Source organism: Rhinopithecus bieti, unplaced genomic scaffold (assembly GCF_001698545.2).
Source record: "Rhinopithecus bieti isolate Rb0 unplaced genomic scaffold, ASM169854v2 scaffold_13704, whole genome shotgun sequence".
NCBI lineage: Eukaryota > Metazoa > Chordata > Mammalia > Primates > Cercopithecidae > Rhinopithecus > Rhinopithecus bieti.
The window spans coordinates 4,655,589-4,669,054 of record NW_016808231.1 but is presented as its reverse complement, the minus strand read 5'-3'; the positions used below and the strand labels follow the sequence as shown (position 1 = coordinate 4,669,054).

Sequence of the window (13,466 nt, the reverse complement as noted above, 5' to 3'; positions counted from 1 at the left end):
TCCACACGTCTCGGCCTCCCAAAGTGCTGGGATTACAGGCTTGAGCCACCGCGCCCGGCCTAATTTTTGTATTTTTAATAGAGACGGGGTTTTCACCATGTTGGCCAGGCTAGTCTCAAACTCCTGACGTCAGGTGATCCACCCACTTCGGCCTCCCAAAGTGCTAGGATTGCAGGTGTGAGCCACCCCACCTGGCCATATGTTTATGTATTTTAAAGCTTGCCTATTAACTTATCAAAGGCCTTTGTTATTAATTGTATTACACAATTAGGAAGGTTTATGAACAATTAAAATTCGAGGAGATTGATGGATTTTTTTTTTCCTGTTTTGGCTTTTTTGGTTGAGTTATTTATTTATTTATTTATTTACTGATTTCTGACATTGGGTCCCTCAAGGGGCCCTGTTCAAAGCTGGAATGCAACTATAACTTCAAGCTTGACCCACAGACCTTCCTCCTCTGTAGGAGGCCCAACTGTCACCAACCCTGCCACCTGCATCTCCATCCAGGTCCTAGGAGATGGAGGTGAGACAATGTTCCGGACCACCCCGAGAGCTGGATGCAGGAACTCTGTAACCCGGGGGCTCTGGGAGCAAAGGACCCTCTCCGGAAACCCCATATTGAGGGAAGGCACAGTCTTCCTGGCCAACTCCTCCTACTGGCATGGTAGGCCCTGCCCAGGTCTCTGGCCCTCACATTCTCCAGTTGCAGACCCGAGGAGGGGGTGCCCCAAGGTTTCCAGCCCTCCACCCCCTCCCACACAAGCACCATCTTCCTCCTCTTCTGCCCCTTATTTTCTAGTCTCCCCTAAAGAGCCTATTGCTGGAGTATGACCCCCACAAGCTGCCCCTTTCCCAAGCTCAGGTACCTGCACGATGGTGTCCAGATTTTGCCGGGATGTAGAAACAGAGTTGATGACTGAGGAGGGGCCCATGGTGACGACGTTGATGTGGTGGGAAGGAGGGGGAGGTGGTGCCGGCACGATCACCGTGGGGTGGTGGGTGGGGGCCGGAGGGGGCAGAAGCTGCAAAACAGAAGCCCTCAGCCTTTCTCTCAAGGCTTCTCTCGGCCCATCCACTTCCCTTTCATGCAGAGCCGGCCAGTGTATATATAACTGCCTCACCCCCTTTATATTAAGAAACAGAGAGGAGGTGGCCTAGGGAGAGGCTTCGGCCATTCAAGATCCCCTGTCCCCTTCCCGATCCCCAGAGCCCACTCCCAGGCGCCTCCTGCTCACCTGGGTCCGCAGGTGCTGCTGTTCCCGCTCCAGCTTCTCCTGGTGCAGCAGCCTCACCTGTTCCTGCTGCTGCTGCAGCTGCACCTGCTGCGCAATCACCTTGAGCTTTTCCGGGTACATGTGGGCCTCCAGCGAGCGCACCTGGAGGCAGGACAGCCTGGGCTCAGGGCCAGGACCGGGAGCATACCCTCCCTTATCAGTCCTACGGCCGCTCATTCACTCCTGCTGAAAACCCTACCACGGGGCAGGACCCCCTCAGCAGACGCCAGAAGCCTTTCCAGAGCCCTTCAGTCCCTGGCTCCTCTCGCCTCCCACCTCAGCCCCCACTGGACCATGCTCCCTCCTGCCCGAGCCTTTGCCTATGGCTGTTCCCTCTGCCAGGAACACCCTTCTCTGTCCTTTGGTTAACTATGAGACTCAACTTCCCACTTCCAGGGAAGAGCCTTGGGGCATCCCTTGAAAAACCCCTCCTGATGCCACAGCTCCAGCCTGGCCTACATTATGGTTAAGTTTTTTGTTTTTGTTTTTTGGTTTCTTTGAGACATGGTCTCCCTCTGTCACTTAGGCTGCAGTGTAGCGGCACAATCACAGCTCACTGCAGCCTCCACCTCCTGGGCTCAAGTGAGCCTCCCAGTTCAGCCTCACCAAGTAGCTGAGACCACAAATGTGCACCACCACACTTAGCCCTTTTTTTGTTGTTGTTGAGACAGGGTCTCACTCTGTCGCCCAGGCTGGAGTGACATGGTGCAATCACGGCTCACTGCAGCCTCCACCTTCTGGGTTCAAGCGATCCTCCCAGCTCAGCCTCCTGAGGAGCTGGGACCACAGACACACCCCACCACACCTGGGTAATTTTCGTATCTTTTTTGGTAGAGACAGGGTCTCACTATGCTTCCCAGGCTGATCTCAAACTCCTGGGCTCAAGCGATCCTCCCACCTCAGCCCTCCAAAGTGCTGGGATTACAGGTGTGAGCCACCATACCCAGCCCATCATGGTTACTTTTTTCTTTTTTTTTTGAGACGGAGTCTCACTCTGTCGCCCAGGCTGGAGTGCAGTGGCAAGATCTGGGCTCACTGCAAGCTCCGCCTCCTGGGTTCACGCCATTCTCCTGCTGTAGTCTCCCGAGCAGCTGGGACTACATGCGCCAACCACCACGCCCAGCTAATTTTTTTTTTTTTTTTTTTTTTTTTGTAATTTTAGTAGAGACGAGGTTTCACCGTGTTAGCTAGGATGGTCTCGATCTGCTGACCTCAGGTGATCCACCCGCCTTGGCCTCCCAAAGCATGGTTACATTTTTGAGATCTTTTGACTAATCTCCCCCACCCCGACGCAGACGGTGGCCCCCGAGGGCAGGGACGTGTCTGGCTTGCTCCCCACTCCTAGGCCTCGCACCGCAGCAGATGCTCCTGCAAATAGGGCTCAACCCAGGGCCACAGAGCATGAGGGGCGACCCCAGGCTCCACGCCCGCTGCACCGCGCGCCGCGCCCAGCAGAGGGCGCTGCCTCACCTGCTCCTCCAGCATCATGCGCACCGAGCGCTCCTTGTCCAGCTGCTGCCGCAGCTCAATCATCTCCCGCCGCAGGTCCTCCGCCTTCTCGTCCTCCCAGATGTCCGGAGAGCCGATGCCTTCGTCCTTGTCCTCTGCCCGCCGTCGCTTGGGGGACGAGCCGCTCAGCTCCTGGGGACCCCAAGGAGTCGGTCAGTGTGCCTGACACCTCGGTACCACCACGTAGATTGGGGCTCCATCGCAGCCCCCCAAAGCTGCCCAACACAGGTGAATCTTCAGGGAGCCCCTTCTGAAAGTCCAGCAAACCAGCCAAATGCCAGGAGAATGGGCTGCTTTCCAGAACAGTCACCTGGCTCCTTCCAGAGCCCACTCCACCGCACTTGACCAATGGGGAAACTGAGGCCAGGGTAGGAAAACAAGTGCCTGGAAGTACTTGTCAGTGGGCAAGAAGGGGCCTGCAGCCACACCTGAGTCCCAGGCCCATGGCTGGCTACTAGGCATGCCCATGCCAGGGAGAGGGAGCCAGGAAGGAGGACAGGGCGCACCTGGATGAAGCGCTTGAGCTGTGTGTTCTGCTGCAGGAGCCTGGTCTTCTCCTGCTCCAGGGAGAAGATGTACTCGGCTGTCTGCTGGAGAATGGCTGCCTGAGGGCGTGGAAAAGCCGAGAGTCAGGCTGGCAGTGTTTACCAGAGCTCACTTTCCTCTCCCGGCGGGAGCCTGCCGCCTCCTCCAGGAAGCCCTCCCTGCTCTCACCCACCTTGCTGAGCTTCTCTCCATCTGTGTGGGGGATGAGGGTCTTGAGGGACTGGAATCCCGCGTTGATGCTCTGCATGCGCCTCCGCTCGTTGCTGTTGGCGATCTCCCTTCGAATCCGCCGCTCCTGGTCCCGCTGAGTCTCAGGAGTTAGTGGAATGTTGGCAAGGCTGCCAGAGAGGACAGGGACAAGCTCGGCCAAGAGGCCCTCTTCACCATTCATCTCCAGAGGGCCCCAGTGGAACCTGTATCCCTCCCCTCCTGCAAAAGATGCCAGGCCACCCCCACGGGGTGATGGAGGGGTGCTCTTTGGGTCACCAGGGCGGACTGAATCAGCTGGCTGCGGGTAAGATAGTCCGCTCAGAACCCACCCCGGGCCAGGCACAGTAATCCCAGTTCTTTGGGAGGTCAAGGCCAAGGATCATTGAGCCCAAGAGTTTGAGATCAGCCTAGGCAACGTAATGAGACCCTGTCTCTACAAAAAATTAAAATTAGCAAGGTGTGGTGGTGCACGCCTGTAGACCCAGCTACTCAGGAGGCTGAAGTGGAGGATTGCTTGAGCCCCGGAGTTGGCGGCTGCAGTGAACTATGATCACGCCACTGTGCTTCAGTCTGGGCAACGGAGCAAGACCTTGTCTCAACAGCAACAACAAAACCCATCCCCTCCCTGGCTTTCCTCATGGGGAGCAGTCTCTCCTCCGGAACAGAATTCCCAGTGTGGCTGAACATCAAAACATCCAGAAGCTTAGAAACTGTGCAGACAATGGGTGCTGGCCCCAGCGTCTGACTAGCAGGCCCGGTGGGGCCCAGAAACGTGGGTGGTGTGATTCTGATGCACATGGGATGCAGACGATATTCAGGGACACTGTCCCTGCTCCTGGAACACTTCTGAGCGACTTGCTGGGCACCTGGGGCACCTCTTCAGCGTCTCAGGCTTTGCCACCCCAGGACTGAGGAAGACATCCCCACTCCCTTCCTACCCTCACGACCACGCCTTGCACCACAAGCCCCAGTCCCACTAAGCTAAGACTTCACAGAAGACAAATATTACTCACTCTCCAAAAAGACACCAAGCCAACAACCCCTGAGTACACTGTTCCCCACAGCCCACCCACTCCAAGAGACAGATCCACCCCGTGCTGGAGAAGCGAGGCTCCCACCATGCTGTGGGGAGCGCTACTGACCCTTGCAGGAGCAGCGACCAGTGCGGTGCGAAGGCAGCCAGGGGAAAGAGGGCGAGGCTGCTGGCTGGGGCGTGGCTTCGGACGGGGGCGGGGCGTGTGCGCCAGGGGGTGGGGCTGCGGGCCAGGGAGCAGAGGCAGCAGTTGTGGGCCCAAGGCCACGCTCCCGAGGGTTGGGCCTGTGTGTGGCCTGGAGGAGGCATGTCCCCCTCCCTGGACCTCCCCTGCAACTCCCCCCGCCCCTGGCCTGATAGCTTCCAGATGCTGGGCTCCCAGCAAAGTCTGCCGGCCCCACCCGAAGCCGCAGCCCGGGCCTCTTCCTGAGGGGCCCTCCCGGGGTGCCCTGTTCCAGGACTGGTCCATGGGGGCTCACGCCCCTGAATTTGGGAGAACAGGAAAAGGGTTCTGGGCAGCTCCTGCTCCATTGACAGGGGCAGTCTGGGGTCAAGGGGCTGCCAAGTCTAACTCCCCTGCTGTGTGCCCTGTCCCCTTCGCCAATCCGCAGGCGGAAAGGAGTTTGCATGGACCCAGGAGGGAGCACATCTGCAACAGCTGGAAACAGCCGTGGCCTTCCTGGTCCCACCCAGCCTGCCCCATCTGTCCAGCCTTGGCTCCCTGTGGGACCCTGGACGCATCCCTGCCCCTTCCCCGGCCTCAGCTTCCTCTGCCAATAGAGAGGTGTCCCACGCCGGGAGTCTGGATGCAAATCAGCCTCCTTCCGTCCTCATCAAGCCAAGCCCCCTCCTCCACCAGGACCCAAAGGCCCAGGGCCTGTACCCAGGGTACAGTTCGCTTACAGGGTCTTGAAATGTCAGCACTGCAAAAGGGGCCCATGCCCCCCATGTTCCATGAGAGACTTTAGGGTTCAGGGCAGAGAGGGGATGGTTTTAGGGTCAGTTAGTTGGATATCAGTGCCCTCACTTCTCCCAGTTCCCCTGCCCTGAAGTGGAGGTAACAGGGGGACTGGAGCAGGCCTGCTGCACAGCTGTGTGTGGCCCAGCCTTGGGGCAGAGTCCAGGCCCCCAGGCCTGGCATGGCCTCAGACCATGCCATCTCAGAGAGGCCAACAGGCCAAGGGGACCAGGACTGCTCTGCAGTGGGTGGCTTAAACCTGGGGATCTTTGGAAGTAAGAGGTGGGAAGAGATGTCCATAGCAAGCCACAACACAAGGTAAGTGCAATCTGGAGGCAATGCCATCCCCCTCAGGAGAGATGTGGGGAGAGACCCCCGCTCACCCAGCCCCTGGGCCCCTCCTGGCGATGCCCAAAGGCCAGAGCTGACCAGGACCTGGGGGTGAAAAGGGAGCACCAAGTTCAGCCTTGGGCCACCTGAGAGCTGGCCCTCCTGGAGGGTCCACAACAGAGGGGTACATTTTTTTTTTTAAGTTTTTGGCTAGAATTTTCTCACTGAATTGTCACAATCTTCCTCAGTCAGGTGGCCTGAAGACTCCCATGTAAAGAGGGGGGCACAGAAGTTTGGGTAGGGACCAGCTGCAGCAAGTGCTGGGACTTGAACCCTGACCCCAGAACAGGTGTCAGGCCATAGGGCAGAATGAGCTCTGACTGTCCCACAGACCCAGATGCCCCAACCGGCAGGTGACAGTTATCCCCATAAAAGAGAAGACCAGAGCAGGCACAGTGGCTCACACCTATAATCTTAGCACTTTGGGAGGCCAAAGCAGGAGGATCGCTTGAGCCCCAGAGTTCAAGACCAGCCTGGGCAACAGAGTGAGACCCCATCACTATAAAAAATTAAAGAAATCAGCCAGACATGGTGGAGTGTGTCTATTGTTCCAGCAACTCAGGAGGCTAAGGTGGGAGGATGGAATAAGCCCAGGAGGTTGAGGCTGCAGTGAGCTGTGATCGTGTCACGATACTCCAGCCTGGGCAACAGAGTGAGATGCTGTCTCAAAAAAAAAAAAAAAAAAAAAAAAGGACCAGGCATTTGGAAATCGCTGTAATCGTGTAACTCTTTTTATTATTCACAGACCTCATTTACATTTTTCCTTGCCTGATTCTCACAGAAACCCAGTGGGGTGGCCGAGATTACAGTGAGCAAGCAATGCAGGGTCCTGGGAAGGGAGGTGATGATCCCAAGGTCAAGCAGCCAGACCAGGCACAAGAGCAACCTGCAGACGCCAACCCACTGAAGCGCCTCTACTGACCGCTAGTTCACACAGCCCACCACTTACCAGAAGGGAGGGTGTGACTGCAAGCTCAGCCATCACCCCTGCCCCTCTGAACACAAGCCCACAAGTGAGGTGACTTGCCCAAGATCACACCCAACAGCCGGGCAGGGCAGGGTGCAGCCAAATGCACCCTCCTGCACCTCCCGGCCCAAGTCCCACCAATTCCTCTGCTCTTGGGAGCTGACCCTCAGCCTCTTCTTTCCCTTCCCCACAAGGCAGCCCACTAACTGGAAGACCAAAGGAGACCACCAGACCCGAGTCCCGAAAACCCCAGCCGGAAGTTCTCACAAGGAAGAGGAGCTGGGGCTGGGATCAGGCGCCTGTGTCGCTTCCTCCTCTGCACCAGAATCTGCCGGCCCAGCTTCTCCAATGCTCCATCCTGCCTCCTTCCTCTCCAAAGTCATCAGCCCAGTCTCCTGGCTCAGACACCAGTTGCTGGCTAACCTAGTGCTTAACTTAGGTTAAGCACTTTCTTAAATCCAAGAAAGCAAATTTCCCCCCCAAAGGTACAGTTCCTCGTGGGGACCTGAATCTGCCACCAAGACCCTCAACTATAACTCACCTAAATTGCCCTGGAAGTACCAGGCGACAGAGTCCTTTAATAGAATGCATTCTAACCAAGGCTTCTGATTGGTGGATAGGAGCTAACCAGGGGTTGTGATTGGTGGAGTTCCAGCTAACCAGTAATTCTTATTGGTGGAATGCTGACCAACCAGGGCTTCTGATGGCTGACCAGCCAGGGGCTCCTGTTGATGAAGGATGGTTAATTGAAATTTCCAGATGATACTGCACTGGATAAAGTGGATTTTTCTCCAAATGCCTGAAAGTTTCTGATAGCTCTTTCTGGGGTTTTGCATTTATGGTTAAGGTCTGTAAAGGTCCTACACACACACTAAAGGTCCACTATCCTCTCCCTGGCCACTTCAGACTCCTCCAGGTGAGAATCAAAGGTGGCCCAAGTCCACTGACACCGAGGTTCTCTTTTTTTTTTTGACTTGAGTCTCGTTCTATTGCCCAGGCTGCAGTGTAGTGGCACAATCTTGACTCACCGCAATCTCCGCCTCCCGTTCAAGCGATTCTCATGCCTCAGCTTCCCAAGTAGCTGGGATTACAGGCGTGAGCCACCATGCCCGGCTAATTATGGGGGGGGTGGGGGGTGGGTGGGTTTGTTTGTTTGTTTGTTTGTTTGTTTTTTCAGACGTAGTCTTGCTCTGTTGCCCAGGCTGGAGTGCAGTGGCGCAATCTCAGCTCACTGCAATTTCTACCTCCCGAGTTCAAGCAATTCTCATGCCTCAGTCTCCAGAGTAGCTGGGATTACAGGCGCCCACCACCATGCCCAGCTAATTTTTGTGTTTTTAGTAGAGACAGGGTTTCACCATGTTGGCCAGAATGGTCTCAAACTCTTGACCTCAAATGATCCATCCGCCTCGGCCTCCCAAAGTGCTGGGATTATAGGCTTGAGCCACCGCGCCCAGCCACACCGAGGCTCTCTTGCTTCTCACAAGCCAGCCTCCTGGGGCCAACCAGGGGCTGCCCTAGATTTAGGAATAAGACAGGTCACTGAGCAGCCAATGGCCAAGGAACAAAATTTGGGCACCAGCCTTGGATGCTAAGACCCGAGCCGCCACACCTACCACCACAGCACTCACAAAATCTGCTGAGACTGACACTGGTGTCTCAACCAGACACTTAGGGGGATGGGGCACACCCTTCAAGTCTAGAACCCTGTCAGGTACCTATCCCTGCCCAGCCCAAAGCTAAGTACCCCCAATCCCTCTACACCTGCCTGCCCAGGTCCAGCCTCAAACCGGCCACTGAGAACTTTCCCACTGCCCTGAAGTCACTCACACACCTCAGGGTCACTTAACATCTACACAGTCAACGTGGAAAACTCCGCACGGGATTCTCCCAAACCCAAAAAAGCACTAAGGCACTCATTCATCCTTCTTTCACCTCATCAGCCCAAGGTTCTCATCCATGCTCCATCCCGGCTGCTGCTACACTACTCACCCATACTCTGTGCTCTGACCAGGCCAGCCTGCGCCCTTCCCCGTGGGCCCAGAACACACCATGCCCAGGCTGTTCCCATCAGAAACATCCCTGCCTCCCTCCCTTCCCCAAAGCTCCTCCAGCCCATCAGTGGGAATCCTGCACTGGGCTCAAGTGCAAAAAGTCCAGCCTTGCCACTTACTAGCTGTGGAACACCAAGCCTCAGTTTCCCCATCTGTAAAATATGGAAACACTGCTTCACTTCACAGGGTTACGGTGAAGTTTAAAAGAGATCAAGAAAGGCCGGGCACGGTGGCTCACGCCTGTCATCCCAACACTTCGGGAGGCTGAGGTGGGCAGATCACCTGAGGTCAGAAGTTCGAGACCAGCCTGGCCAACATGGTGAAACCCCCTCTCTACTAAAAACACAAAAATTAGCCAGGTGTCATGGCACATGCCTGTAGTCCCAGTATTCGGGAGGCTGAGGCCCAAGAGTTAGTTTGCACCCAGGTGTCCAAAACAACCCATGAAACTTTTAGGGGGTCTACAAGACCTTTTAGGACCACAAGGCTGTGAGCTGCTGAAGACAGGAGTCACATCCTGTTCGTGGCTGTATTCTCAGTCCCAGCAGAATACTGTTGCTTCATAAATAAATCAGGGACCCAACGAACACTCCAAAGCCTTCAATTTTCTCGAACTCCTTCTTATGGGAGCTTTTTAAATTTTATTTTATTTTTTTAAATTTTTATTTATTTATTTATTTAGAGGCAGGGTCTCACTCCCATCACCCAAGCTGGAGTGCAATGGCATGATCTTGGCTCACTGTAGCGTCAACTTCTTGGACCCAGGTCATCCTCCTTCCTCAGCCTCCCAAGCAACTGGAAGTATAAGTACACACCACCACACCCGGCTAGTTTTTTGTATTTTTAGTAGAAACAGGGTTTCGTCATGTTGCTGAGGCTGGTCTCAAACTCCTGGGCTCAAGTGATCCTCCCGCCTTGGCCTCCCAAAGTACTAGGGTTACAAGAGTGACCCACTGTGCCCAGTCTTACTGTTTGTTTGTTTTTTTTTTTAAAAGGCAGGGTCTCTGTTACGCAGGCTAGAGTGCAGTGGTATGATCATAGCTCACTGCAGTCTCCAATTCCTGGGCTCAAGCAATCCTCCTGCCTCAGCCTCACATGAGCCTCCCATGAGCCTCTCCCTGAGACTACAGGCACATGCCACCATGCCGGGGTCATTTTTTAATTTTTTGTAGAGGTGGGGTCTTGCTATGTTGCCCAGGCTGGTCTTGAACTTCTGGGCTCAAATGATTCGTTCCCCTCGGCGTTCCAAAGTACTGGGATTACAGGCTTGAGTCAACGAGCAGGGCCCAGGAGCTTTAAGATACAGATGGAGCCGGGCGTGGTGGCTCACGCCTGTAATCCAAACACTTTGGGAGGCCAAGGCGGGCGGATCACGAGGTTAGGAGATCGAGACCATCCTGGCTAACACGTGAAACCCTGTCTCTACGAAAAATACAAAAAAAATTAGCCGGGCGTGCTGGCGGGCGCCTGTAGTCCCAGCTACTCGAGAGGCTGAGGCAGGAGAATGGCGTGAACCCAGGAGGCGGAGGTTGCAGTGAGCCGAGATCAAGCCACTGCACTCCAGCCTGGGCGACAGAGTGAGACTCCGTCTCAAAAAAAAAAAAATACAGATTGAGAGTCCGGGCACGGTGGCTCACGTCTGTAATCCCAGCACTTTCGGAGAATGAGGCGGCAGATCACAAGATCAGGAGATAGAGACCATCCTGGCCAACATGGTGAAACCCCATCTGTACTAAAAATACAAAAATTAGCCGGGCATGGTGTAGCGGGCCTGTAGTCCCAGCTACTTAGGAGGCTGAGGCAAGAGAATCGCTTGAACCCTGGTGGCAGAAATTGCAGTGAGCTGAGATTGTGCCACTGCACTCCAGCCTGTGCGACAGAGTGAGAGTCCATCTCAAAACAAACAAACAAAAAAACACAAGATACGGATAGAGACTACCATATACTCGCCCATATACATGCCTTTAAGATTCTGAATGTTGCCGGGCGCGGTGGCTCAAGCCTGTAATCCCAGCACTTTGGGAGGCCAAGACGGGCGGATCACAAAGTCAGGAGATAGAGACCATCCTGGCTAATACGGTGAAACTCCGTCTCTACTAAAAAATACGAAAAAAAAAAGAAAACTGGCCGGGCGAGGTGGCGGACACCTGTAGTCCCAGCTACTCAGGAGGCTGAGGCAGGAGAATGGCGTGAACTCAGAAGGCGGAGCTTGCAGTGGTCCGAGATCGGACCAGTGAACTCCAGCCTGGGCAACAGAGCCAGACTCCGTTTAAAAAAAAAAAAAAAAAAAGACTCTGAATGTTAGTGGCTGGGCACAGTCGCTCATGCCTGTAATCCTAGTACTTTGGGAGGCCAAGGTGGGCAGATCACCTAAGGTCAGGTGTTCGAGACCAGCCTGGCCAACCACCATGGTGAAACCCCATCTCTACTAAAAATACAAAAATTAGCCAGGCATGGTGACACATGCCTGTAATCCCAGCTACTTGGGAGGCTGAGGCAGGAAAGTTGCTTGAACCTAGGAGGCGGAGGTTGCAGAGAGCCAAGATTGCAGCACTGCACTCCATTCTGGGTGACAGAGTGAGACTCTGTCTCAAAAAAAAAAAAAAAAAAAGACTGAATGTCATTTTAACAGCTACTAGGCGCTTTCCATACTCATAGCTAATTTTCTCACAGGTGCACTGTTTTCCAGACACAGAACCATTAGGTGACAGGTCCAAAACCTGCAGCTTGTGTGCGCAGCACTGTGCCCTACACTCCCCTCTGGCAGGCCTGGGAGACAGAAAGGGAAATCCCTGCTGGTCACTGAGGGATGGAGCAAAGCCCACCAGCCTGAGATGACCCAGAAAAGCAAATGCATCTGGCCAGAAGGTCCTGCCTAAAGCACACGTTTGATCCCGGACGGGCTTCCCACCTCACCCTGCAACCCCTACTGAAGATAAACAAATCCAGGGACCCCCAACTCCATGCCTAATGCACAGCTGACAACTGTCTTGCAATGGACATTGCCGTGCACAACCCTGGGCGAAGGCCCTACACCTTCAAGCCCTTGGCCTACCAAGATCCAGCTACCCTGGAGGACTGCTGGTATCCTCAAAGGGAAGCTTGGGGCAGGGATAAATTGAAGCCAGAATCTTACCGGGCCCTGAGAGGACACACCCAAGGCCCAGGCATGGCAGCCAGAGGGCCCCCCAACCCTGCCCGGGATCAGGCCCAGAATGTCCTCTCCAGCAGGCACAGCAGCTCAACTGCACCACTGTAGGCTGCCCAGCCCAGCCCTGCAGCAGCCTGCAACCCCAGGACAAGGGTTCAAGTTCCAGCTCTACCACTTGCTGTAGTGGTCCCTTCTCCAGTCTCTGTGTCCTCTTTACACGGAATCAAAAGACACTTCTGACTCATAGAAAGATTATGACAATTCAATGAGAAAATTCTAGCAAAGTGAGCCCCCAGAACATAAAACAGCTCAGGATTTTTTTTTTTTTTTTTTTTTACTTATTATTACTGGGTCCTCCAGGTGGGCCTCGTGCAAGGGCCAGCCCTCGGGCATCCCTGCCAGCTGCCAAACCCATCAACTGGCCCAAGTCTAGGTATTGACTGGGAACTTCAGAGTAGCCTTACGGTGGGGACCCCTGGGGCAGCGGGTTGCGCAGGAGTGTCTACACGTGTGCAGCAACCTTCCCTTCAGGCCGGATTCCGAGGCGCTAGTGTCCACCAGCCTGTGCCACACCGGCGGGCTCCTCCTCCCTCAATCCCCGCCCAGACTGCCTCGGGCGGCAGAGCACGTGGCTCCAGCCCTAGGGAGCCATTTCGCTCCTGGAGCAGCGCGGCAGGAAAGGGGCCGCAGGTCCCAAACTTGCGCACTCCGTAGAACGCCCACCTCCCCCATAACCCGCCCGGAGGGTCGTTCAAAATGCAGATGTCCGGGCGCCAGCGATCAGAGTTTCAGGCATGTGCATTTTAAGAAGTGTGCGGGGTGGCTTAGCTGTGTGTGGCCCTTGAATCCATCACCCTTTGGGATTCGAGCAACCTAGGACCAAAGCTTGCAAAGTGGCTTCTGGGGAGGCCTGCGGACCTCGGGCCACCCACCCGGCCGGGGGACCCGACGCTTTCGATTTACGGCAGGGGGGAGGGGCGTTGGATGGGAAAGTTTGCAGAGGAAACCCACGTGCGGCGGGAAGCTGCCCTGCGAGGCTAGAGGCGGCCTCAGGTGTCCCCTCCCCAAAAGGCCTGCCCACCTGGCCTGCCTTGCCCACCGTGCCCATGGGTCCGAGCTTTGTGCAGGGAAAGCGTGGCCCAGGAGCGCCTACAAATCCCACAATGCTGCACCAGCAGGACACGGAGAACTACAGCTCCCGCGAGGCCGCGCGCAGAGGTCCGCCTACTCCAAGAGGGCTGCAGAGTCACGTCCAGGCCTCGCTAGTAAACAGCGCCCGGGCGCGGGCGGGCGAGCGCGCGGCAGCCAACGTGCCCCGGGCCGCGGCGCCCCTACCGGCCGCGCGGGCCCCTCGGGGCCCGCCCCCCCCCCACACCC

At 55.7% G+C, this 13,466-nt stretch overlaps 1 protein-coding gene across 1 annotated transcript in view; it reads right to left on the bottom strand.

The window, feature by feature from the left end:
* The window catches only part of TFAP4 (transcription factor AP-4), an 11,281-nt gene extending 2,401 nt beyond the window's left edge, over positions 1 to 8,880 (bottom strand). The window contains exons 1-7 of the mRNA XM_017886193.1: positions 8,877 to 8,880; positions 4,682 to 4,795; positions 3,502 to 3,917; positions 3,290 to 3,388; positions 2,745 to 2,915; positions 1,236 to 1,376; positions 867 to 1,022 (exon numbers count right to left, since the gene is read on the bottom strand). Coding sequence (XP_017741682.1) covers positions 867 to 1,022; positions 1,236 to 1,376; positions 2,745 to 2,915; positions 3,290 to 3,388; positions 3,502 to 3,917; positions 4,682 to 4,795; positions 8,877 to 8,880 — 1,101 coding nt within the window. The remainder of the gene's footprint in view (positions 1 to 866; positions 1,023 to 1,235; positions 1,377 to 2,744; positions 2,916 to 3,289; positions 3,389 to 3,501; positions 3,918 to 4,681; positions 4,796 to 8,876) is intronic.
* Between the last annotated feature and the right edge of the window lie 4,586 nt (positions 8,881 to 13,466).